The sequence below is a fragment of the Rhopilema esculentum genome, chromosome 14 (genome assembly GCF_057945365.1).
Source record: "Rhopilema esculentum isolate cy_ngs chromosome 14, ASM5794536v1, whole genome shotgun sequence".
Taxonomy (NCBI): Eukaryota; Metazoa; Cnidaria; class Scyphozoa; order Rhizostomeae; family Rhizostomatidae; genus Rhopilema; species Rhopilema esculentum.
The window spans coordinates 9,707,065-9,735,020 of NC_142828.1; the positions used below are offsets into that span (position 1 = coordinate 9,707,065).

Genomic DNA, 27,956 nt, shown 5'->3' on the forward strand with positions numbered 1-27,956 from the left:
TAATTGTATGGGCTCGTTTCTTTTCCAGGCCCGACGGCAATTGTCTTCTCATCCCCTCTCAGTGAGGCTGCAAGACACTGGTGGATTTTCACTTGGCCTAGTCTAAAATGGCCTAAACACTATGTTCCTATAAAAAACATTTAATATTACAGCTATCAATCTTCCTTCTACGCCATAATCAACTACCAGTGCAAATAAAAACTGTGCTAAATTCAAAATACCAATTCTAAAGAAAGCTCGACAAACTATTGCTAGAAATGTCTTTATATTTACATTTTTAGATACAGTTCAGCGAGGCTCCTCCAGTCTGTGCATAAGCTTTACTCGGCAAAAACTTCGTCCTGTAGTTCATTGTTGTTGATATCAGCTGGAGAAGAGCTTTTTGACTCGGAATCTTTCCACAGGCTTCCAGTAGATTTACTTGAGCAATCGAAATGATGTTTGTGCCTGTCTCTTGAAGATGGACTTGAGAAACCACGTCCGCACTTTTCGCATGAATACGGCTTTGCACCCGTGTGTATGTTCATATGGAACTTCAGCTCATACGATTGTGCAAACGCTTTGTCGCATATACTGCAAACACATGGCTTCACTTTGGTGTGCGTTCGCCGCACATGGCTATCGTGTGCTGCATGTGAGGCGAATGCTTTGCCGCAGTGCTTACATTTAAACGGTCGCTCACCGCTATGCTGTCTCAAGTGCGTTCTCAGAATTGACGACGCAGTGAAAGCTTTAACGCAGTGCGGACATTTGTATGGCCTTTCACCGCTGTGAACACGCTGATGTTTGCTTAAACTGCTCGATTGCGAAAATCGCTTACCGCACACGTTGCATAAATGCGGGCGGTGCTTCTGGTGCACGTGGAGAATGTGTATGCGTAAACGGTCACGTTTTTCAAAAGACCGCTGGCATAAATGGCAAGGAAACTTACGGTCTCCTTGATCCACACATCGTGTATATTTCAGATGTTTGTCCCTGTAATATTTGTAGGAGAAAACCTTACCACAGTGCTCACATGGGTAAGTGCCGGGATCTTCTATTGTTCCTGCAAAGAAGAGCAGAATTTGTTAATCCTTTTTGGCAGCATTTGGGCCATCGCATAAAAACATTAGCAATTACTTAAACCTCCTGTTAGAAACTGGCCATTACAACGAAAGATACCAAAGAGCAACTTTAATCAGAGCAGTGTATCGTGTACATTTTCCCTTGTATTTGGCTGATGCTTGACCTGCAACCTTAATCTGTACCTCGCAATGCCCAGTTTGGATAATGGCACGGTGTGTCGATAATCAGTCCTTGAGTATCAAACATTTTAATGGCCCCTCTTCCCCAATCAAACGATGAAACTACAATTTCTCCTTTTTTCAATCACAATTCTACCTTTTTCTAAAATCTTCGTTAATCATATTATTGGGGTTTCCAAGCCTTACAGTTTCAACGGGTCTACCAGATCTAGAACGTTTAGATCATTTCTTATTTAACAACGCAAGAGGTAAAAAATGAAGATGGTCATATTGATATTTTTGTGTGCCATTTTTGAAAGTATTTTTGGTGTAAATTGTACAGACTTAGCCATGATTTTAAAACTCTGATTCAAAAGAGAATTTATTCACCCTCTGTGTCCTCGGAAATGCTCTGTACCTTCTTTGGCACGACCTCTTTATGGGATAACGGGATGTCCATGTAACGCTCGTAGTCGTTCCCATACCATACCAACAACTCCTCTCCTGGACCGATGTCCCTCATGCTTTCGTAGAAGACCTCGCCCTCAATCTGAATGATAATGAGGTTCTGCTCTTTCTTGTACCTTGCGCAGTTGATAGCCTTCATCCAGTTTGTAGAATCTAACGTGCCGTCGACATATGCCATGACGCCACCGTTTGAGAAAATCTGAAGCATATAATTTGGGTTCAAATCGTTTCTACATTCATAATTATTTGAGATACTAGTTTGAAGTATTTCTAAAACAAGGCGAAGATTGAATTACTAGCTTTTTTGGTAGACTGATAATGCAATTCGGCGATGACATCACTCAACTCTTCTGTATTAAGAACACATTTCTTCTTAAAAGTTTATATGGATTTTTCAAAAAAGCTTGTTTATAAAACCATTATAGCCAGTCAGTCAAGGTTGAGAAGAATTCTGGGTTTGGCTTCCAAATTAAGAAAATAAAAGTAAGTTTACCAGGTGCAAATACAGTACTTTAGAGTTTTAGCCAAAGCAGGAACAAGAGCTTTCTTAAAAACTCTCATTTTACGTTAAATAAGGCATTCTGGTCATCTCAAAACTTTTCAATATTTCAATTTTTAAAGAAAAGCTATGTATGCCTTGGCAAGTAATTAGAGTAGGAGAGCAACAATGGATGTTTCAACTAAAGATTGCCCATCTGAAATAACAACGTTACAGACTTGCAAGCATTTTACAGCAAAACCTTACCTCCCAAATGCATGAGTTATCCCTGCTTTTATCGATTTCTTCCAGACTTAACAACCGCCCTGTATAAGGACCGAGTCGTGTTCCTTGCGGGATTGCATTGGTTGAAAAGACGCCAACATGAAACAAATTGCCTATTTGCAGGTGTCTTATGGCGAGAGATGAAGGCAATTCCATCGTTTTGCTTGGTGAGGGCGGAAAGAATGCTTGTGACTTGACAGAGCTTTGTTGAGACCCGTTGGATTGTAGCCATGGTGACAAAGGAGGCACTGGACTTATAGGGGTCAGCAAACCATGAATACCTTGTGGAAGAAGATTTGTAACATAATTTAACAACTAGTGCATCAAAGTCGTGCATCTAGCAGGTCATGCCTGACTCGTATCGAATCAATTACAATGTCTCAAAATTTATCAGTAATAATTAGATAAGTACTTTGCATGAATTAAATTTGTCATTAGTGCGACATAATGCTCGTCCTTCTCAGTCGTACTACGCAACCAAGAGGGGAAATAAAATCAATTCAAGCCGATATATATCTCGTCCGGCAGTTACATTTCTAGCGCAGTACGACTAGCGTATAAATCAGGTAGTTGCCTAATGCCTATTTTTATTCTTCAGTAGAACTGTAGTTCTTTAGACATGATTTAGTATTATCCGCAGAACTACAAACTTTACTTTTTGTGAGGATGGTTCAGTCGTTAGAGGCGCTGACTACAGACCCAAGGGTCCGTGGTTCGAGTCCCTAGCATGGCCAAACTTCCACCCAGAGTGAGGAGAGTCGCCAACTCTCTGTAATTCCAGGCGTAGGAATCACGAGGTGTGTTCACATCGAGAGGAAGGACCAGGACACTGCTCGATAAAGCCTGGTTCCCACTTGGTCGGTTGGGTCGCTCGGGTCGTTGGAAAATACCCAACGACTGAAAAGACTCAGTGGAAACATACCTGCCAACAACCCAAAAGACCCGAAAGACACAAACGACAGTTGTCGCAGAAATAGAAAAAATTATATCTCCGCGACCCAAAATACCCACGCATGAATGATTTTTGCAAATGGAAACCGACAAACGACTCAAACGACCCACGCTTTAATAACGTTTTTTTCAAGAATAGGAGATTTTTTTATAACCGCGTGTTTGACTAGAACAAGAATAAGATAGCTGAATATTTCACAGCAAGCTTTACAGACCTGTCAACCTAAAATTTTCAAAACCTGGAGATTTCAGATTTTTTGTTGAGAAAAACAGGGAGATTTGGCCAAAAACAGGGAGATCCCTGGAATTTGTTGAATTTATAGACAACAAACCTGTCAAAAGAAGTCATTTTGGAGTTGGACAAACAGTTAAGCGTTTTCGTTAATTTGAAAACACTTACAAAAAACTTTGTCGTGAATAAAGTCATTTCAATCATTTTTGTTATAAGAAAACTACTGCTAAAAGACAAAGAAAAGCAGGGAGAAAATTATATAAAAAAAACCGGGAGACCTAGAGAAAGCAAGCAAAATCTGGAGTCTCCCGGCAAAACCGGGAGAGTTGACAGGTCTGGCTTTATGGAAGAAGTTCAAAAATACGACTGCCATTATAACAATTACTGGAAAGAGTTTAAAAGTAAATAAAAAATATCAAATCATGGCAAGCTATTGCACTGAAATTCAGTGATCTAACATCGTCGTCTGTACAAAGTCACCAGAGGTAGAAATAGTTGACTTTGCAACATCAGTTGTTGCCGCCAAAATTAAATGAGCGATGCATGGTGCAAGCAATGAACAGCATCAACAACAAACGACTCAAACGATCGAGTGGGAACCAGGCTCAAGCATAAGCTTCTAAGTGTCCTAGAACTGCCTTCGGATGCTAGGTGGAAACAAATACAATTAAATACAAATACTTTTGCTTGAAGAACCTGCTGGTCGAGGATGGATTTACATGATCACTCGATAATAATATGGAGTGAAAGCTAAAACAAAAAAACCATACCCTGTGGATACTGATAGGGAATGAACTTAATTCCAGATATTGAGTGCAGTGGCATATCCAAGTCTGTGTGTGCACGCAGATACCCGTACAAAACTGCGTCAACATCAGCTTGGGTGAAACAGTGCAATATCCTTTGCTGCGCCGCCGCATCAGCTATCTCCCCTTCCATCTGATAAATGCTTTTTAACCTGAGAAGAACATAGCGCATATCATTTGTTTGAAACTTATACGGGTCATCTAAAAATAGCAAGCCAAGGTCATTATTCTAAATGTTTGCATTGAAGGCAACAAAAAAGCTTATCACTGAATTTTGCTAGTGACACTCTTAAACTTGCACGCAGTAAAAGACAGAGGATGTCCATCCCACGCTTGTAGCCACTTAAGTATCTTTATGCTCACACTTACTTGAACTGATTTGATAGCTATGTAAATGTAGAAAGTATACTCAATGCATAATTAATAATATATTCAAAATTTGCTCGTGCAGAGAAAAAATCACCTTCTGCTCCCCTTATAAAATGTTTGGAAAAATATAAGAGCACGGGAGATGTTGATGTGTTTCTCAACAGGAGAAGTTGTATTCTAATTGTTAAATCAAACAATTGACATCTTTTGGTAGATACCATACACAAAATATAGAACCAAGGAGCCCAGGGGTTCAACAAAATTATTTTATATTGCTCCTCTACTGCTTTACCCTCTGAAAATTCTGAAAATTTGTGACTGATTCGGGGACGGATTTTAGCGGGAAGGATTTGGGGGGGGGGGGTATTCGAGAATGATTGGAGTTTGTGCTACGCTCTTCAGGTGACTGGATCTAATGGAAACGCCCACTTTTACAATTCAGTTTTAACGTTAAGATAAAGAAGATAAGGAGATAAATACCTAAATACTTTTTATTAAACAAAGCAAAATATACCGAAGAACGCAAAAATAGTTGTGTGAGTGTCGCACCCCCGTTCCCTAGTGAATCAATCCCTGACCTGATGTTGATATAAATAGATCAAACATATCATTGATATATAAAGTCCATTTAACACTGGCCCTCCACCAACAATTAACGTATAATCAAGAAGAAAGTCTCGTACTTTTCAGAAGATTTAATCAAGCTTTAATAATGGAAATAACAAACTATTCTGATAGAGAATGAAACAGAGAAACTAAACTTCTAAAGGCCTCTTGCATTACTTAGTAGAGTAGAGTAGATGGCACACAGAGCTAGATACAAATTCGATCGATTGGCTTTCAGATGAATATTTTTTCCTACCCATAAGCAATGGCGAGGGTCGTCTTTAATTTCATTCTGTAGAGCGGGCAGACCCAGATGCAACTCCGAAAATAAAATGTTGTAAGATAGGTCGTGTTTACATAAATAAGACTTAGAAACGACTGTTTATTTGATATCAATTTTTCGAAAAAGAGGAGATGTGTTTTTTCAGTAAATATCATAAATAGGGCTTTTTTATTTCTTTTATGGGCAATATTTTGTTCAACTGCAATGTACCCTTGGTGCCGTGCTTTGACCTTTCAGAACAAGGATATTAAAGGTCAACTCTATTGACCTATTGACCTCTCCCAAACCGCCCTCTGGCAGACGTGAGTGCAGTATTTTGGACAGCTAGAGCTTGCACCTAAAGATGTTCCAGTTCACTGCTAAAACCAGAGTTATACTGGCTCTATCATTTGAAAGACTCGCGATGGTTTTCTATGTGTTTGGCTGGAGAAAATTGTTTAGAAAGAATGTATATAAGGCTTGGTAGTTGATAATGCAGTAAGTAATTTTCGAACTTTTCTTGGGTTGGCCTACACTCTTTTCTTTTTATAACAACAATTTTATAAGAACACTAGCCTCAAAATTGGTCAAACGTTAAAAACAAATTAAAAACAAGCCGAGGCTGAGCTTCCGCAAAATGCAATTCTGAAAAACGTTTTTCTTAAAATCGAGGATTTTTAGGCATTTGGGGGTGCTTTTACGGTGAATTATTGTTGGTTGTATAGCTGTTTTCAACTTTAAAGCTGCAAGTGCAAGTTATCCGACAACGATTGAGAATGCAAGAAAAACATACGTTACTGTTTAAAGCCGACGTTTTATCGGCTGTATTTTTAAGCGCAGCTGGCGCGCGATCGATTTGATGCGAATTGAGCAGAACAGCGCGAAAATTTAGGTCAACCTCGTGAAACACGCAGAGATGATGCTCTCACGTGGTGGGTATTCATCTGGGAGTGTCGAAGCAGTTTGTCGAAACAAACGGAAAAAGAGTCAATCTCCACAACTCGATGCCATTACAGGCGCCGACAGCACAGCATTTTCGTCATTGTTATGACTGGTTGCACTGAATCGGGTTGATCAAGTGCCTTGCTGCGAATAGAGATCACAAAGAGATCGAAAGTTGAAATTAACTTTGCTTTGCGTGTGTAAACGCTCGAGATCATTTTCTTCAAAATCCTCAAACACAATTTTAGCAAATTTTCTCTATTATCCATGATTATCTGCCAAACACAACTTATTCGATGACAAAATTTTGCCAGGCAACGTTATGATGGAACTAAACTGAGAGTGTTTGGCAGTAAATTCAATGCAATACAAATTCAAGTAAAACGCAGCTTGAATGCTATATGCAAATTAACAATAAAGTTGTTCAAGCCTTTTTTGGTTTCCAAAAGGATAGATTCTGGTTTGTTGGTAATCGCTTCGCTTCCTTTTTACAGAAGTGTGACTCTCAGTGCAAAATCAGAGGCCTCATTCCTTTGTTAATTATTGCAAGTTAAAGACCATGGGGAGTTTTCTAGCAAGAGCAACTCCCGCACCCTCTACTTTGTTATTACACTCCACCAGTGCACTCTGATGGTCGTATCCTTCTCATATACACAAAAAATTAGAGTAAAGATATCTTTACCAGACAATGTTAGCAAATGATGAAAATGTTTCATAAGTAATACTATTGTTGCACAGAAAACAGTTTTTCTTCCTACAACGGAGGACTTTTAGCAGCGAAGGACGAAGAACATTAGGCGAACAAGGCCATACCAAGGCACCCAACCCAACCCAGCAAACCATCCCCTTGCTTTTGTTATACTCGAATCTAAACGCATAGCACTTCTTGGCGAAGGGAACGAATCTTCAGAAAATTACAAACCAAATGGAACAATTTGCATAAGCAGTAAGCATAAATTTGTTTGCTTGCAAATGGCTGGTAGGAAGAAACAGACTGCCTTCGTGAATTTAATTTATGAACAAGCATAAACAATAAAATGTCTTGGTTAAAGACATTAAGGTTCAGACATTATGAAATTGCTAGACGACAATAAAATATTTCATAAGGTTGAAAAAGAAATGGTTAGATATGAATTTAAAGCTATAACTTGAAAACAATATTTGATACGAACTGTTTGAACTTTAATCAGCCATCTCGACTAATCATGTAGGTGGCTTGGAGACTCAACAAGAAACTTTCTATAAACTGCAACAAAAGATTGTAATGGATACAAACCTTGCATATGATGTGTTCGCAAGAAAACCCTTCTGCAGAAGCCTTGACTCATCTGATCTCTATCAACTTAGATGACCAAGAAAACAGGAAACAACGATCGTAGCAAAATAGTTTTAGGTGTCGAATTAAAAAGTGCTTTGGTTTCGCTGCGAGGTCATATGCACTCTTTCCTTTATCTTTTAAATACACTATCCTCACCTTTCGCCCAATCACCTTCGACTTCTCGCCTTTTTGATCCCTAGAGGTGATAAAACGCCCCGATTTCAGAACATTAATTGTGAAAAGGCACAATCTCGTTGTTAAGATTTGCATGGTGCGCTATTGTTCAGTTTAATATGTTTTTCGAATTGAACAATGTTGCCATGCGTTCTAGTCCTAGCGACTTCTCAACCTAGCAATACGTCTTTATCAGTAGAGCCGTCACTTTGTTGTTGACTGAAAAGTAGTTTCCAAAAGCTCTTTACAATTAGTAGGCCCAAGGTGATACCTATCTTACAAGACTTTAAATCGCAAAAACAACCAGTTAGTATTAAACAATCAGCTCATTTATGGTTTGCAATTTTTTTATACTGATCGCTCATAGATGACAGGGTTGGGCTAGATATACGATTCCCTCTAGGAAAGTCTATCTTGTCTTGAGACACATCAAGAAAAGCCAGCTCAACAAAAGCGATCAACATCACTATCGTCAACTTTATCGTTCAGAGCTCTGCCGTCGTTTGCTGCAGGCATTATAACTCCGTATTTAAAATACTTTACACAAGTACTATGCAACAATGCCCAAAGGGCTCACCTTACTAAAGACAGGTGCCCAGATGTTGTGTTTCTTTCTAACTTGCTAAACTAGAATTAAAGCCTTCTTCGTAGAACTGGACTAGAAACAAAACAGATTTCTTCGGTGAAAATACTTAAGACGAAATTCGTGGATATTTTGCTCTTATGACCTAAAGTTTGTCGAAACTAGATGTTTTTTGCTCTTTAGCCACTGTGCAGCAAAACATGGAGATCACAAGAAGACGAGAAGTGTGAATGAATCTCTTGCAATTTTTCCCTAGCAAGCCTGTTAGTGGTTGATCAGGGATCCTGGCAAAGGGTTATGGATAGCGAAACCGTCATGGCTGTTTAATTTGGCTCCACCACAGTCAATAGAGTTTTTCTTTTGACTATGATTTCACAACAAAATGATAGGTAGACATGGCAGCTTCCCTGCGTAAAAAGGCTCAAACAAGTGGTCTTTATGTCATACGGCAGACGGAGACGTCATGATAGGAGAGAAGTTTTGGAAGGGGGTAACGGCAGTTCTTCCGATTGAATAGAAAGAGAATAGGGAAGAGGCAGAAAAGGTGCCTCTCTATTGTTTCCTTATAACACAATTTGCTAAGAAATATAATTTATTGCTGTTAAAAAGTAGTCAATCGACTCCGATATGAAATTAATCCGGCATCCTGTAAATGGAGGTCCTCAGTATCAACTGGTTTAGTTTTGGAAATAACATCCAATAATTTTGATTTTACTTTCTAATTTTATATTCAGCGCGAGCTTCTCGTTCTGTTGAAGGTGCTAAACATTTTCTTGCTCTCTTAGACTCTGTTTACACTGTGCCGGATAAATTTTATCCGCATCAAAATTAGTTCAGATAGGCGTCGCGTTTACACTGTGCCGCACAAATTTTGTCCACTTTGCCCTCCCGTTTACACTGTGCCAGATAACTGCAGTCACGTGACCTAGATCATGCACATAACGCCCAAAACGAAGTCATCTCTGGGAAACAAAGTAACAACAAAATTCCCACCTATTTACAAAGACTTTTCATTCTCTCTTCAGAATCATCTGCTTCTCTTTCAGACGAAGTCCTAAGATATTGTCAAAACTAATAAGGCAAAGTTAGTTTTAATAATTCATTCTTTGAAACAAAATGACGCTGAAATAGCGTAGAAAGTAGGAAAAACTAACAAGGATGCCAACTTTACGTGGACTGGCAAGATATTGCACTTTTAACACGAGTATTTATCGACTACAAGGCAGCGAAGATGGCGAAAGGTCTTGATTGGGAGACAGTGAGAACTAAATAGGATGAAATAGCCAATCGCTTTCGAGCAATATACGATATAAACAAAATATATCCGGATAAAACCGTTTACTCTGTACTACATAGCTATCCCAACTAATTTAATCTACTTTCCTAGGTGAACTAATTTTGTTCGGATAGCCGCTCTCAAATTCGTGCGAATAGCGCGGGTCTAGTGTAAAACGCGACGCCCATCGGAACTAATTTTGATGCGGATAAAAATTATCCGGCACAGTGTAAACAGGGTATTAAGCAGAGAGATGATGCTCCATCTTTGTGAACTAAACTCCCTTAGAGTGCTTCAAACAATACGAAAATGAATTTTCACAACAAAAATAACAATAGATCTAGAAAGGAACCCTGAGGAAAGCCACGAGTATACTCGCTTATCGAAGAAAATGTAACTTGGGTAAGATATAAACTTATGCCATGCCAGCCGAATGGGGTGCATTCACTAACTATATCAGATATTTATTGCTATTAGCGACCTTGTCAGGCCTTTCCATTCGCATGTAAATGAAAAAGGGGTTTCCATAACTGTTTTTGAAAAATGGAGATGCATGAAAATTCTGAATACGAGTACCGCTTTTTTCTGGAAAAAGAGAGGTGGAACACCACGAAGATGACGAACGAACATGTTCTTACAATAGACACAACGAACATGTCACGTGACTAATGGGATTAATCTATACACAAACAATATAACTTCAAAAATCTATTATCATGGGGCATCAAATTGCTAGTGGAAAACTTCCACGTCCTTCTATGTCTATTTAACATATGGCTGAAAACGTACGTTCTCAATTGACTGTTTTAACAGTAAGCAGAAGTTGGGAGGATTTTGTGAGATGGAGGTGTGATGTAGCAAAGTTGATTTAAAGTTAAAAACTTGTATCTATATTTGCGATTTCTTTGTAGGTGAAATGGAAAAGGATTCATATCTGGTTGATTAGGCCAATTCTACTTGTTTTTTCTAAAGGAAAAAGCAGGACGGACTACAGCTACTGCGCGCGGGTTGTGGCCCAAATCCTGAAGATGTTCATCTGTTTTCCAGCCAATAAGCTCAGTAAGCCTAAACTTTCAGATCATTTATTAAAATAAATATAAAATAGCAAGGCGCAGTATGGGCGCGGTAGCTTCTTTTTCAGTCATCCTCCTCGCGAATGACATCAATGCCACAGGGGCACAGGAACATTTTTTATTTACACATCCTCAGTTTACTATATTAGAAAAAATTTCTGGATTTGAGGAAGGTTCAATCAAAGATCCAAAAAGCCAATAATCCTACAAAACTAGTTGTGAGAAAGGTTTTTTGTGGAATTTTTGTGAGCATAAATATAATTTGATACCATTGGTGTTATTCCCTTTAATGTGAAAAAATCACCAATAAATACCGAAAACCATAAAAAAATTGTATCAACTGCGCGGAGATGGTGAGGTTATCTTTAAAAAAATTAATGAAAGTATCAATGACCTGATCGGTCAAATACATTCAAAGAAAGAACTTTGATATAATATTAAGTGTTAGGAATTTTTGTTCATGAAAAAACTTTTATTAGAAGTTCAGCAAAAACCACACTCTACGCTTCTGCATATAGATCAGAAGACTTGAGAAGATTTCCAGCGATAACTGGTGGTTCAAAGAGGTAGCAGAGACATCAAAACATGGGCGGAAGGGGATTAGAAGAAAATATGGGCGGAAGGGGATAAGTGAAATAATGATTTACAGTAGGTGTGATTGCATTCTAGCTAATTGCACAAGTTTGCATTGTATGGTTGATAAATTATATGTAACATGAGCTTTCCCTAAGACCGTCACAGAAATACGACGTGACGAAGCTTTTCCTAAGACCGTTTTACAGGCACAACATACATAAATCAAAGCAATTAGATTGCAAAAGCATGGCTTATCGTAAGTGAAGTGGAAAGCATAGCGTAAGCTCGTAGAAGTCTTTATTTGGGAAAGAAACACTGAGGAGTGTGAAATAGGCATAAGGTTTAAGGGAGGTATGTTTCCAGAATTGAGGTAATTTATTCTAAAAAGCAAAACGAGATAACTGGTTATCAATGGCTAGCAATAAATAACTTGCTATCTGTATCTAAAGGCTGATAAAATATGTTTTATTTGATTGCAGAAAATGAAACCGTGCAGCCTTGTAAAATTTTGCTCAATGCAATAATAACTTCACCACTAGATAATAAGTCTAAGATAAATAGCGCTCTGGATTCAAAAGTATTTTCATAATGCAGAGAAAATGCTCAATCATTGAAGATCAAAAGATTCCACGTATAATCACTTGTCAATCGATGAACAACCTGGAAAGCTGAACAGAATAATTCCCAGTTCATCCAAATGTCGTGCAGTTTGAAAACTGCAAATAACCGTTTAGCTTTGGGTTTCATGGAGGAGGAATAATTTAGCAGCTATTATTCCCCGCCAAACGTGTTGGGACAGCCTCATCATCCTTTCTACTCAATGTCTCTCTCCGCTCTCTCCGCTCTCTCCGCTCTCTCCGCTCTCTCCGCTCTCTCCGCTCTTTCCCCCCTCCGTTTACAATGTTGGATTCCGATCAGAAAATGATGACAAATGATACTGGGAGCTGAAACAGTTAAGTGACATTTTTAAGTGAATGTCAAATGTTCATCTTTCAATATTATAGAAGAATAGTGAATTTTAATCTTCCTTCCCATCATAAGGGGGAGGTGCATCTGTCCGCTTGAAATAGGAATATAAAGGGCAAAACATGCGTTTCTCACAAGCTGAGCTTTTAGCGATCGCACTGCATTGATGCCATGTGCAAATACCCACATTATCCTAAAATGGAAAAGGCTTGGCTAGCAACTCCAGCTTTCCCACTTCATTCTAATATAATTCGTTTCTAAACTGTGGAATTTGCAGTTTCATCTAAGCTCAATGAATCTAAGTGAGGGACTAAAAACAAAGAAACTTCTGTGAAATTCTATTTTTTCTTGCGTTTCAAGTAAAACAATTGATTCTAATTCACACTTAAAATCTTAATATTTAACGCTCTTTCACACGATGAAATAGTCATAAAAATTATCGAAACAAATCAATGTTACAACTTGATTTAAATCTTATCGTATACACTTTGAAATTCAATTAAGGTGAAAAACAAAAACTGAATGGTTTGACAACAATGCGTTATATATTACTGGTATCTTAAAATCCAGTTCGAATTAAAATTATGAACTGTAGGCAAAAGAATTTCAAATGCGTTTTCAGGCCGGGCAATAGTTACACTGAGTGTTACGAATCTACTTTGGGTGGGTGTCGAACCACTTTCGATTATTCCCTTCATATTTTGATAAATTCTACACAACGATGAAAAGGAGTTGCAATTACTTATGTACAAGGGATAAAACAGGTCGTTTTAGCATTTTTTTAGGAGGCAAAACTGTACAGATAGAAATAAAAAAAGAGAAAACGGTAAAAGATTTAGTGCTTATAATTGCCAAAAATGAAAGTTATTACTAGTCAGTTGATCTCAACTCGGGTTTAGAAAATCTGCTAATAGTGGCGTAGAAATTTGAACTTTTAAGATACTTTGCCGGTATCATATAAAACAGAACAGGAATAATTTGATAAAAACAAATGCATAAACAATAAATGCATAATAAAGGTTTTAAGTTGGAATGCAGCAAACAAGATAAATTAAGAACGGGTAAAATTCTTGGATAAAATTTCAGAGAACAGAAGTTCCTGGCAATCTCTTTAGTCGTTCACTCATTGATCATGTCCTCACACATTCTCCAAGGCAGCTTCATACCTCATTTCAACTGGCAGACTAGTAGTCTTCGCTCATCGATGGAGCTCTTACTGGGCCGCTCTTTGAGGCTGTTCGCGTACGCAATGTAGGAACTAGAGGGTTAAAAGATACAATTTTACACTCAACCAAACATGGGATCACAACCATTTTGTTATGAAACTTGTTAACATTCATTACTTGCTACTCATTTTTGCATGCAACGTGTCTCTCATTCTAAATTTCTGTGATTGTCAGCCTGTTTTCTAAACGAATAGCTAAAAATTAGAGCGAATACTACCAGGACGGTACAGAAGGGTCCTGCAATTTCAGCCGCATACAAACAGCCTGGAGGGTACTTCCTAATTCTTCAATTGGGATCAGGTGCAGCCCCCTTCCCTTTGACTGGTTACAAAGACTGATCTACGTTTGTAAAGGAAAAGTAGCTTTGGAGTGGAATGAAAAATATGAGACGGTGGCAGCGTGTTATCTTGTAAACATCATCCCTCGAAGTAACGTGAGAGGAAAAATCGCGCGTTTCATAAAACACTATATATAAACACTATATCAGCTACAAATAGAGTTAAATCACTCTTACAAGTCGAGTTCAATGAAAGATAGTGATAACATACCAAGATGGCATCCCTGCATCAGCAAGAGCATTCCTTCACCGCATTTGCTTGGCTAGAGATGGACAAAAAGACCATTAGTATTTAAGTAAGCTTTCAGACGGTAGTGATTTCAGGAAAAAACGTTTCGATAAATCAAGACACAAAACTAGAAGCCAATAAAAGAGCACGTCAAGCGCACATACGAGATGTCATTCGAGGTGTAAATGTTGCTAATTTGGCGCTGGCAAAATGAAAAAAAGGGGCAAACTTGACAAAAGATAAAATGTGGGGAAAAACTTGACAAAAGATAGGGAGTGGATAAAGATGAGGAGACAGTGAATAAATCAAAAAGTGAGAAAAAAACTTACATCTTCAAAGAACACATTCACTGAATCCAAGGCTTCCATGATGTTTGCCTTCTGTTTTGGGAGCACAGAAAACAGGCGATTCTACCAAGAAACACGAGGCAAGCTTATAACAAAGTGAATGGCATAAAAATTTGAATTGCTGTCATTTTTTTCTAAAATTTTTGTTCTGCCATTGCTAGTGGTTTTTAGGTTTATTATTATTATCCTGATTCGGATCATTATACTGACAACTGAGGATTCTCAAAAGAGTAGCTATGTAATAATGACGTCATAAAAATCCATTTGTAGAACTTTGCAATCATGACCACATGACCAAAAAGAACACGGGCAGATACCTCTAAATAGACAAAGGCAGTTATATCTGCCAAAGAATACCTGAGATATGACAAACGAAAAGTTTGAAGTGCTTCTATGTTTAAGAATAAGGGCCATATTACAGTGGTTTTAAAGCCAGCACTGTGGGCAAGAATCTCACCGAATATTCAATTCATAATTAGCAACATAACCAAAAGCCTTGAAGTTTTACTATCTTATTCAACCGCAAGCTGCTCTATTTTGAACCTTGTGAAAAGTTGCATCTCTTTTAGGGACATATTCTATAAAAACAGGTCTTTCGACTGATATGAGATTGAGAGCTGCAAAGACATTCCTCAAAGTCCAGCGAGATTGTGAGGTCATTGAAAAAATGAGCCATTCCAACAAAGCAATTTTCATCAATGTCCCGTACACAGTTCTCTTCATGAAATTTTTGAAACTTTTGCTGATTGGATGGTAGAAGTAGAGATAGAAGTCTGAAGTGAATTTTTTTGTTTCTGTTATTATAATTCAAACCTACTCTATCATGACCCACCAGCTGTTTAAATAATAATCACAAGAAATTGGAACTACCATTTTTTTTAATACTTTCTGTCTCAACCTTCAAGTCGGTACTAGACAGTCTTATAGACGTCTGGCCAAAAGTATTTGAGAATTAAAGCATTTAAGATCTCCGCATAGTGGAGTGGACAGTAAAAGGCCAGGTCAGATGAACCTTATCTAAAATATTTACATGTACAAGATATTCATAGGGCGCTTAAATCTTTTGTTTGAATAGTTAAACGTTTTTTAAAATTTTTTATGACGTCGAGCGAAACAGAATCTGATTCTTTAGCTGCCTAAAGGGATCAATGTTCTTACCGCTTCTTCTTTGTATGGTGAATGCTCACTCGTCAAAATTAAGACACTGCAGCTGCAAGAAAATTAAACAAGATTTTAGAGTCCCAGCAATTACTAAAAAGAAAAATTTGAATCTTACAATGGAAAGCATAACAAGGGATGAAGAATGTGATGCAAATACTAATAGGCAGGTGCTAGTTAGTAGAAGAGTACAGCAAGACTTCTAAATGTGCCAACAACCTAATATCTCTCAAGAGTAGTCATTTCCCACTCTTTCACAACAACTTGCGGTTTTTAACCTCAAAGTTATCTGTGAATAAACGATTTTGACAAAGTTTCGATACACTTGCAATCTCCTCGAGAGAAATGTCAGCGTAGAAAAAGCACCGAGTTTTCAATGACACTGCGAGCTACAATCCTGGGCAAAATTGTTGGGACAAAATGCAAGTTTGGCAATTTTCTACTTGTAACTTCGAATGCGCCTGTAACTTCGAATGCCCTCTTACCCGAATAAATGTTGGATTCGTAGTTCTATCTTTTGTGCTTCAACAACATGCATTAAACTTGCATTGGTGGAGGGGGGAAAATTTATTTTTCGAAGGAAAGAGAAGAGATCAACTTTTCTTGAAATGTATCAAATACTTTTGTCGGGATTGTAGCATTCTCAAAAATAATATGGATGCAAGTAATTCTAACGCACCTTATCTTCTTAGACACATCTGTATACATTTCCTGGCGGCTAAAATGCAAATGTAGGTTGAATACAAACTTCACACATAAAACATAGGAACGATTAGCTTAGCAATAAATCAAAAAATGGGATTTGTACAACCAGCCCGGGGTTTGATGAAAGAAATACCTTATTGAAATATTAATTCGAGCAATAGAAAAATCTAACAATAATCAAGGATTTTCAGTTATGAAATGCAAAGTTTTTAAATATGTTGTTATGAAATGTAAGATTTTGATTCGCAATCTGGTTTTATAATCGTTACTTTTTCCATCAACTTTCTGATTTTCCAATCTTTCTCTTTCTAATTAACATCTGAAATTGCAACCTTACCGCGAGACCTCTACACATACAATTTCATATCACGACAATCAATGTAAATGAACACTTTGCAATTACTTACCTCATGTATGCTCTCACAAACTGAGCCATATTGTGCGGATTTTGACTATTTGCCACCTCCTTAATGTATTGATCCACCTTTTCCATATTCACCTTTTTGGCTTTCTGGAGAGGGTAAATTTTTGACTCAAAACTCAGTGGAAAAAATCAGGTAAGCGTAAAATAAATAAAACTTTGCTGGCACAAAGATTACAGATGCGAGACCGATACAAATGTTATTAGCTGTTTCAAACCAACTGAATAAATTCCAGTGATGCATAAACTGGTCTGACAACAACGTGAAAAATTCACAGAGACTTATCTCATACTCTTTTTTAGTTCAATATTTTAAATAAATAGTCCTTATTCTACAAGTGATACAACCTTCCAATGTACGTGCGAAAACGTTTGTTTAGAATTTCATATATATATAATATATAAAAATATATAACTTATTTTTGAAACTTACATTGCCAAAATGATGCCAAATCAAGAACTTCTCTGAAGCACTTGTAAATCCCTTCGTCTCCAAATGCCAAGAGGCAAGCTAAACACAGAATCAAATCATTCTCATTTTGTCTGATTTTTCTACAAGTCAAGTACCGAAGCGATAGAATAGTTCTCTTCTTTCACCGATCCAAGCAAGACCCTACAATGCCTGCCAAAAATCTTGAAACACGGACCACAGCTTCCAAGGTCAAATTCAATCATCCCCTCTCCCCTACGGAACAATGTTGGTTTACAATGAAACGAGCTAGGATTTTCTCTAAATTATCAACATTGTTCTAGGGGGAAGGAGACGGAAATAGTAATTTTTTCCCCGAAAAGGAATGAAAGATATAAAATGCAATGCAAATTGCTGGGTGTTCCAAGTACTTTTGATAGGCATTGTAGCATATCACATAGAACATGTCATTAAACAGTTGAACAGGATTGTTGAATTAAGATATCTTACGTTCATTAAAATATAGTACGTAGAGATTGACGTGAGTATCGTTTGTTGTGAGATTGACGCTCTGGAATATTACCAATAGGCTAATTTGGAAGTTACTTGCATATAGTATTCCCCGTCAAAAACTTTATCCTTAAAACGGCGTAGGTCGATCTAGAACTCTTTGACATAAACCTGCCCCACTGCCTTCTGGGAAATCTCCAGAGTTTTCGAGAATTCAGAACCAATCTTTAATGAAAACTTTATTCTAAGCAGTACAATTCTCATCTGTGATAAAACTTAGAATCTGGCAAGGCAGATCATTTTCAAATGTCACTTTGCTGGCAACAAACTACAGCACTTCACTAATTAACAATTTCTTATGAAAGTATTTAGGTTGGTAGTAATATACTGAATAGCGTACATCTTGAGAAACTCAATATAAGAAAGTAATACGAACCTTTTCTTCTCCCCATTCTCTAAATCCCGCGCTTTTTCCCGCAGGGTCAACTAATATAAGTCCAGTGATCCACTCTGGCTTCTCCATCTTAATAAAAACAATGTCCGAAGTTCATAGGTATTGTTTTATTGCTACATCATGTAGCCAACTAATGGGGACTCGTTAGGCCAATATGGTAATCCATATTTGCGAATGTGCCGAACGATTTTCACTATATAAGGAAAGATTTGTACAAAGGCAACAGGACTACTAGCCATAATTTGAGATTAATTTCTTTGAAAACATAATTTCTGACAGAAAATATTAGCAAGGAACAAAAAGTTGATATGTATATATACTCTTTTAACAGGCTGATGAATACACATAGATAATTATACTTCACAACAACAAAAAACACGGGAACACGAAGTCATTTCGGTGAACTTACAGCCAGATAAAGCAATACATTTGCTCCAGCCCCAACTCCAAAACCAATAACATCGTTTCTCAGGCTATAAGAAAAAAGACACAGAACCCTTATCAATTAACGTACCAGAGGTGCAAAAGGTTTTGAATTCACTACAATTGGATAAGGTAGGAGAGTTCCCTATCGGCTGGCGGCTAAGCTGATGTCTCCAAGCCCAAAATATGGTAGCCACAACGTCTTGCTTGCAATCAACTGGTTATACTAATTTCAATCATGCATCTATTCGAAAATTCTTGATCAATGTCATTATTCATAAAATCGGGTGTATGGAAGTGTTTCGCACATTTAGAGTGCTGAACGATGTATGCTTTAAACGGTAATATGATCAAGAAAATGCTTGAATGTCTCCTACGTAAAAGCAATAACAAGCATTAGTCATGTATAGAAGAGAGGATTCTGCCATTGCTGATACAATACGCAGCAATAATCTCTTATAAGATATGCGGAATGTATGAAAACAGACATGCTAGGGTCGAAGACTATTAGACATGGTCACTCGCTGCACAGGCAGATTAGGTACTAAGGATTTAAGATTTTAACGCGATCATAGTGTCAATCGATATAGGTTAGCACTTACAATATGCTGCAAATAAAAACGGAATTGCAACTAAGAAGCGTCCTGTTTTAAACCGAACCTTAACGTGCTATAAACGTGCAAACTTACTTGTAATGCTCAAGAACTGTAACAAGCATTTTTGCAATATTCGGCAAACTAGGAAACTGGTATCTGAAATTTAAAAACTTGAATTAATAACACGTAAAGTTTCAATTCAATTCATTCTTGGATTTCTATTGGCATGTGTTACGACATTGATATGTAATTACAACTAAAAATAACAGGTTGAATAGCTAGAATGAAAGTATAAATAATCGGTAATCGGTATAAACAGGATTGAGGCCAGAAATGAAATGGAATAAAAAGGAATACGTACTGTGGTGAAAACTTCTCAGCCCCATGTTGCTGGAAAACGGAATTTAATATTGAGACACGTCTTAGTAAAAAATTCTACACGCTTTCGTATAAGGTGAATGACCTACGGAAGCTTTCAACTTACTTTAATGCAGTCAAGGGCGGATCCAAATTTGAAGGAGGGGCAGTTGGAAGTGGGGGCGCTTGGTGAGAAGAGTACGCTGTAACGCCTTTGTAGCTTCCAAAGCGTGATTTTTCCAGTAAAATATGATCCATTTTCAGAACAAACAACCGATAGGTCTCAGAAACCTTTTCACTTCAAAAGGGGCGCACAATTTTCAAAAAAGGGGCGTCAGATTTGCTTAAATTGGTGAGGGAGGGGCAATTGCCCATGGTTGCCCCTCCCTTTAATCCGCCACTAAATGCAGTTATATCGGAGGAGAGGTCCGAGAAAGGGACTGGTCGAGAAAGGGAATGGAGAGAAAGAAAAGGATTGGGGTATTTGTGACTTGTTTCTTTCCAAAACAATTAAACAGTAAGAAATGACAACTCCTTCAATTTTCTTCCATGTTCAATCCCTGCTTTGAATACTAAAGACAGTTTTCAAGACCAAATTCAGCAATCCCTCACTACCCACTGGGAATAATGCATATTATCTTTGAAACAACGTTGGATATTAGAAAGTAAGAATTTTTGTGTAACTTGTATGATGTATGCATTAAGTATCAATATCATATTGAATAATCTGGGAAAGAAATGCAAAATATAAAAGTACAATACTCAAATGCTGAACAGCTTACCCAGTATAAAAGAGCACTATTAAAAGGGTGTAACACATAAAGATCCAGAAAGAGGGTTTTTCTCTTATAAGAAAAGAGCCTAATATCAATTTGCTTACGGCAATGCCCATTACCCCCTCCTCCACTTTGTGAGAGCTGGCCCTAACACTGATTCATTTCTCCACTTGTGAATAAATCATAACCCTACTTTGGAATTTAGCTGCCTTTTCTAATCCACGATTTTACATCGAATTCCTAAATCAAATCCTTTTTTAAATACTTACAAAGTACTACACCGCAACAAATTATTTTACTTTTCTTTAACTTGTATAATACAATCACCCAAAATTTTACGGTTAATGATATTGGTTGTCAACTTTGCCAAAGCAATGCCCATAAGACATTTAAAGAGAATGTCAGATTTACCATAATTTACTCACTTGTCCCGGTGCATCAATATGATATATTTTGAATTTATCCCACAGTTGTAAATTATCCTCATGATGGAAAAATTCTTTGAAGCTGCTGTCTGCAATTGTGAATCAAGCAAATACAATGATCAAGAACTAAAATTTTGCTCAGAGAAAACAAACTTTAAAAAACAGGCTCAGTTTGAAAAACTCACAAAGAGAAATTAAAATGACAAGAATGGCTGACTGCAACTGAAAATTTAGTTTTTTGCTTGTATGTCTGTAGTGTATAAAGCTCGAGGGCACAGAAGGAGTTAGATAACCATGATTGTTGAGTGATTTAGTATTGAAAGATAATATTCAGGCACATTTATCAGTGGCGGCATAACAGATTAGCCAGGGATGGGCAAACTTAAATATGATATACTGGCCATCACCTCTAAAAACTTTTCAAGTGGGACATTTGTCATATGATTGCTGCAAAGGTTTTAGAAGTGCATCTCTAAAGAGAGACATCTACATTTCTGTCACATTTAGTGCTAACAAAGTTCATTTTCAACCTTCCAGGACAAGGAGGGGGAGAAATCAACTGCAGACCTGCTGAAGTGAGCTGAGGTTGGGGTTTTGAAACAGGAGCCTGGCATGGCAGTACAAAAGCCCTTGCCTAAAGAATCTAAAATTTGGATGCTTAGCAGTTGGGATGAGCTTGTGACACAGACACACATTTAATACCATCAGCTTTAGTGGCTTTGCTAGCCTAAAACTGCCAGATCAAATTGTCTGTAGCCCATGTTCTACCCATCTTTCCTTAATAATTTTTGCTGCAACTCTTAAGTCTGCACTAGCAATCTAAGCATGGATTGGTAGTTAACACTGTTACCTGCATAGCATGTTTAATATCACTGTATTAAGATTAAATGGTTAAAAGGACTGTAGTTATTTCTTCATGAATAAATCATCATGAGTCATTATGTTGTTAGTTTACTTTACAAAAAGTCTTAAACAAGGATAAAGAAACAAGGTACACAAAAACTAAACAAGAACCTTGAAAATTTGAAGCTTAGTGACATTTCATAATCTTTTTGTTTAGGAAAATACTGAGCAATTCAATTTCAAAGACTTTGTTTGCATAACAATATTACTGCTTGCATACCAAATATAATAGACCATACAACATAAATATTCTCTTCAGGACACTGGCTAGGAAGTCATTCCAAAACAATTTCTTTTTGCATTCAAATGTAAAATACGTCATTTTTTGCCCTTTCAAAACCACAAATTGATCTTTCTTAGCTATTTCAAATTAAAATGAAAACCAAAACTGTTTTTCTAAGACAAGTCAGTAAATCAGCTTTACTGTTGGTTAGAAATTCAGTTCCTTTAAAACCATTTGCTTTCAGGTTTGAAGCCACCAGGGGGTGACTCCAGAGACAATTATATTGTTAACTACTATTGAAAATATGGAAAAGTTAGGAGGTTATTCAACTTACGATTCAAACCAATGTCATGGAATGTAATCAAGGAAGCAACTTTCTTTCTGTCAGGAGATTTCTCCTAGAGTATGAAAGTCAGAATAATAATAATGCACTATGTGGTGAAAAAACAGGTTTACAAGCCAAAGAAAATCTCATATAGTAATATGCATTAAAAAGAAACAGCTGTGATGTTGTTTTTTCACCATTGAGAATCACAAAATCAGGCTATTACTGAATTTAAGTGACAGGACGGTGACAGTGGCAACATTTATGAGAAAAGGGCATTTAATCCATCTTTGAGGTCAACTTAAAATACATTATATAACTTGGAATTTGCCACCTTAGTCTGCTAAAGTCTTTCTGCATTTTATTAACAAAGGGGTCAGGGAACAAGGCAATTGCGACCAGCATTTAAATATGACCCACTGACCTATGACCTGCAAAATATAGAGGCTGAATTCTTTCCCGGCAATGAAATTGTTTCCATTGTTATTTTAACAAAAATATTTGTAGACGTTTTTAACTTTAGGAAAGGGCAGACATAGCCCTTGAATCTTTTTGTGACAATGCTCTTGCACCCTTCCCAGTGACATCACATATATTACAGATGAGACCAATACAAGTATCATTTCACATTACAATGAAGTTTTCACGCAACGTACACCCCGGACCAGGATAAATGTCAGTTGTAAAGAGGGTTCTTCTGTATAGTTTTCTTTAAGGAAAGGTCATCGAGGTATGCGAAACGACGAAAATTCGAGGAAATTTTGCCTCTTATTACGGAAATCTGGCAATTTCTCAACGGAATGATCCAAATACTACACATATGGAATTTTACAATTTTTTGCGGATTTGTAGACTTCTTCAGCTGTTGTCTTGTAGAAACAAGTCTGGTCAAATCTTGGTTTTTATGGTTAGCAGCATGTACAAGCAATTGGATGGAACGCGCAGGGTCATCGAGATGGGGGCAGGGGGCAGGGGGCAGGGGACAAATTGCCTTAGGTCTAGGGGGCCTCATTAGTAATGTATTCCGTTTTATAATGGAATTAATTAATAGTTACAAAATTATACCTAAAAAGTAACATATTTTAAACGACTTAATGAATTTAAACTTCTCTGTCGTTTGCTTTTGCCCCAGGGCTTCCAAAAACCACTCAGCGGCCCTAGGGGAACGCAAAATTTTGGCTAAAACAGCGGATATCAACTTAAAATTGCACCGAACGGGAGATTTCTAACCCCTTGAATGCAGTGGCGAAGCTGGCGAAGCGAGCGGTCATGCTGGTCATGACTAAAAATTTTCAGAGCTAAAGATATTGATTATAATGATTAAAAATTTTCTTTATTGAAAAAATACTTTCAAAACTCCTTTCGTCAAGTTTATTCTTATTATTCTACTTGGTCCCTTGTTACGCAGAGAGACCAAACGTTCCTGTGAGTCGGCCGAGTTGCATTACCTTTTAGTTGGTATCCCTGCCATTATAATCATAAACATAGCGCTGATTTGATTGGCTTCTATCTTGCGCATGCTATTTTGGCCCGTTATGGACCCCAAGCCATGCTCATTTTTTAGCATGACTGATCTAAATCTCCCATACATGAAGTGCCCAAGGAAGGCCAAATTTGATTTTTGAAATTCATACGAGGGCCGCAACTCAAAATACAGTGTAATTTTAATATATACCAATTCTACCTTACTACTAATCTAACCAATAAAAATGTATTTATCGGAAAATGTACTGTAACTTGGAAGCAGTTCGTAAATACAAACATAGAGGTAAAGTACATGTTCACTGGTCAGTATATTTCAAGAAGCTAATGCGCAACTTGGTACTGCATGTCATTGGCCAACTTTCTCAATATTTGGCAGAATTGTTGATGTTGACAGCCACAAGTTGCCTTCAAGGTGCTGATCAATCATTCGAGATTGCAGTCGACTCTTCGCATACTTCACCTTTGAGAAGAGACTTTCGCAAAGGAGAGAAGTACTTTCAAACATGCAACACATCTTTTTGGCATGCTGCACCGAATCCTGGATATGAACCATCATCCACCATGGAGATACTCCATATAAAACTGGATGATATGAGTTTCCTTGTATTTCTGTTTCAATTCACAGGTACCTTGCAGCTCGATCAACTCAATTTGAAGATGGAAAGTGAACCAAATTCCATTGATTCAGCTGAGTTTTCCAAAGAAGTAGCATAAGCAGGAACGTGACAACATGTGGCCCGCGGCCGCGGGTTGCCGACCTCTGACCTAAGGTCTGCCTTGTGAGCTGTGAAACATTGCTACAGGGACCACTTGCGTGCGGCAAAACAAAGTTATTGTAAACCAAAATTGTAATTGAAAACCAAAGGACGACCCTTATCGATGGAGAATTCTATCATTACGTTGCTGATCATACCATAGCTTGTTGCTGATGGACAAAATTGTACCCTGCAACTTGCCTGTTTATTCAGTATTTCACAAAAAACCTCTTGCTGATAGAATTGTACTCTTCAAAAATTCCTGTTTTGTCAAAATCACACAATAACAATAACTTTTGTTACAACATAAAATTGTACCCCATAATTTGCCTGTTATTCAATATTACACCATAAATTGTTGCTGATAAAGAAATTATATTCTGGAATTTGCCTGTTATTGGATATTAGACCATAATTTGCTGATGGATAGAATTTAAAAATGATTTTTAATCATACTATATATGTAGCTTCCACACAGCCAACCTTCTCAGTGCAGTTTGATTTCCCCAGGCTTTCTGTTGCCATGAAAACTATGGGGTTCCTCAAACATGGAAGACCAAAGTTATAGGAAAGCCCTTGATGTTGGGCTTGGACTTAACTTGTTGATGTTTATGGCATGTTATAACTTCAATACAGGGGTCAAAACTTGTTGTATAGGCTAAACAGTACTATCCTTGATACATTTGTTTTAGATATGTAAAAATTCAGCTTATAAAGTTGAAGCTCAGTATGTGTAAAATTCTGAACCAAAAAAACAAACATCTCACAATTACCTGCTTCATAAACAAGGAAGTGCCTACCTATCATCGAGGGCTTATCTTGCCTAGCTCATCTTAATTCAGAAACATCATCAAAAGTGTCAATAATTAATAGTAAGAGAATGGATATTTCTTAGCCATTGCTGACTTAAATAAGCTAATTTATCGAGTTAAGATATTTGTAGAAATATTTGTAGATATAATGTTTTCTCATCTGCAATGTTTTTCCAGTGTGATCAGTAGTGTTTGTTGGGGGTTTCCAAAAGCACAATTTTTCAAAAACATGGTCCCAAAGATATGTGAAAAAACACAAGATTGGAAAATGGGGTGGAAAGAACATTTAGATGTTGAAGTCATTCAGTGGCGGCGCCAAGGGGTGGTATGGGGGGGAGGGTAATTACCTCCCCACTTTTCTGAAAATATGGTCTATATATTTCTTCTAAAAATGGATTAAAAAGCGCTGGGTAGGGGTAGATCAAATTTCCCAAGGAATGGGACGAATCACTGGAACGAGGTAAAAGGGGCGTGGTCACACTGGCCACGCCCATTACCCTCACACTCTGTAATAGCTTGAGCCGCCACTGAAGTCATTGACAGAATTGATTGCGATCTAAACAAGAGCTATTTGATTCAACATACTAAAAAGGGCGTTACCCCCTTTTCCAAATAGGGTGTGGTTGTGCGTAATTTTACGCCCCCAGACCCCCATCAGCATTCTGTTCCATACAAAGCATGACCAATGTCTTAAGGCCGGATTCGCCACTGCTTGTATGACCCCCACCTTTCGAATGTTTTGACTAATTGGTAAAAAAGGTTCTGTCTGTTTTTACAAGGTTACATGGTAGATTATCCTATCATTGCGAAAGCCAGGTCAAATGTTGGTTTTCTCATACGCCATAGTATCTGTCGTAAATTTGTCTATTCTCAACTTTCAATCTCAAATTGACGCAGACTATTTGATAAACAAATTTCGCATCGCGGGATTTTCCAGCACCAAATGGTCGGCCTAAGTAACAGAATAACAAACCTCCTGAACTTATCAACAAGACTTTTTCTGGGCGAAGCTAGCAAGCGATAAAGAGTAAAATTTGTGATAACCAGGGATTATATTGCAAAAAAGGAAGTTTTGCTCGTTTCTGTAACCGACGAAAGATTTTTCCTGAGCTGACCACCTCACTCATTGATATCGTCAAGAAAGGGCTTGACAAGCACCGACAAAAAGACACGAGGCCCGTGCTCCGTGCAAATTAGGGTACGCCCACTTTTGTAAAGAACAATACATAGTCTACCACAGACCCCAGACCCCAAATATCCAGGGAAAAGATCGCTATTGTGAATCGACAAAGAGTTCTAGTAAATAAACAATTATTCAATTGTTTTGATTCCTTTTCAGCTATTGTCTGGAATCTAATTTCAATAACAATACTTTCCATGAATAACCCGTACTCTTTGCTGGTATAGAACCATATGCAAACAAATGTCGGAAAATATGAAGGTCCTGCGAAATAACAATTTACTTGAAAGCATCTGAGGGTTGACGTTGTCTGGTTTGCTAAATTCCAGTTTTAATAAAGATAAATATATAAGATTTATTAACAAATTAGTTTATTTGAAAATTCTGCGTTGAAGAACAAATCGTTAACTAAGTCTTTACATAATATGACTTTTCCCCATTCCGCAAAATTTACTGGAGACAAATTAATTTGGCTTCAGGGGTCCACCATTTTCCAAGCTTCACTTCCAACAGGTGAATCTCTCCAGATATTAAACAAGTACGTTTCAAACAGCAGGCAGAAAAACAAGCTGTGGTTATTCTTGAAATGCAAGTAAAATGCGAATGACACTAACCTGAATGGTAACTGTAAAGTCACCGACAGTCTCCACCTGCAAAACAGACAAAATTGAAAATGAAAGTTCCAGGTAAACAAGAGTCAAATGAACAATGCTCACAAAGAGCACGGTGAACTCAAATATGTTTTAACACACCGTTTCGACAAGCGATAAGCCTGCATCCTCATGGTCAAAAGAAGAAACCTTATGCATCTTTAACAGCCACTTGCAAAGTACTTAGCTATGTGTATAAGGTAGTAAATCCCTGTTTCTTTAAACCAAGCTCCTCAGATTTCAATCAACCGCCTCCTTGCTAATCGCCAAGCTGCACGAAGTTTACTGTACTGTGCAATGTCACGTGATTAGTATCTGGTCATGTGTCATTCAAATTGATGAGAGGATAAACAAAAGGCTGAGCGGTCAGCAATCAGCTGATTTTCAAAATGAACTTGCATGAAATTTGCAAAGTGTTAAACCCTAGGTTGAGAGCTATGCAATGTAAATTGGACATGCGTGAAAAAAGAATAAAAGCTTAAGAAAGGAGACACGTGTGCGACATCTGTCATGGTTATCAATAAAGCTGAAGGAAATTAATAAAAACAAAACAGCAGGTTATTCACGCTCTCTCTGAATTAAGATCTAAAAGATTCTCTGTGAAGGTGTAGGTAATTTTAACTATGTTTCGAATCTTTGTTTGAAAGGCGGGTATTATTAGC

General features: G+C 37.5%; 2 protein-coding genes across 4 annotated transcripts in view; both read right to left on the reverse strand.

The window, feature by feature from the left end:
* Positions 1–15: 15 nt before the first annotated feature.
* LOC135696335 (PR domain zinc finger protein 14) lies at positions 16–4,855 on the reverse strand. Its single transcript, XM_065215707.2, has 4 exons — positions 4,408–4,855; positions 2,437–2,735; positions 1,614–1,890; positions 16–1,045 (listed from the first exon to the last, which is right to left on the reverse strand). The coding sequence occupies exons 1-4, from the start codon at positions 4,613–4,615 to the stop codon at positions 321–323; spliced, it is 1,509 nt and encodes a 502-aa protein (XP_065071779.2). The 5' UTR covers positions 4,616–4,855; the 3' UTR covers positions 16–320.
* An 8,059-nt stretch (positions 4,856–12,914) lies between these two features.
* LOC135696446 (protein NDRG1) overlaps positions 12,915–27,956 on the reverse strand; it is a 30,202-nt gene continuing 15,160 nt past the window's right edge. For 2 of the 3 annotated variants that reach the window (XM_065215837.2, XM_065215838.2), the window contains exons 2-15: positions 27,259–27,294; positions 22,422–22,485; positions 20,962–21,050; positions 19,765–19,793; positions 19,497–19,559; positions 18,794–18,857; positions 18,367–18,453; positions 17,445–17,522; positions 16,998–17,101; positions 16,565–16,603; positions 15,886–15,937; positions 14,710–14,790; positions 14,363–14,414; positions 12,915–13,846 (exon numbers count right to left, since the gene is read on the reverse strand). In XM_065215837.2, coding sequence (XP_065071909.1) covers positions 13,773–13,846; positions 14,363–14,414; positions 14,710–14,790; positions 15,886–15,937; positions 16,565–16,603; positions 16,998–17,101; positions 17,445–17,522; positions 18,367–18,453; positions 18,794–18,857; positions 19,497–19,559; positions 19,765–19,793; positions 20,962–21,050; positions 22,422–22,485; positions 27,259–27,294 — 912 coding nt within the window. In that variant the 3' untranslated portion in view covers positions 12,915–13,772. Of the gene's footprint in view, positions 13,847–14,362; positions 14,415–14,709; positions 14,791–15,885; positions 15,938–16,564; positions 16,604–16,997; positions 17,102–17,444; positions 17,523–18,366; positions 18,454–18,793; positions 18,858–19,496; positions 19,560–19,764; positions 19,794–20,961; positions 21,051–22,421; positions 22,486–27,258; positions 27,295–27,396; positions 27,695–27,956 lie in introns of those variants that run through there. The other variant, XM_065215839.2, reaches the window with a different exon arrangement.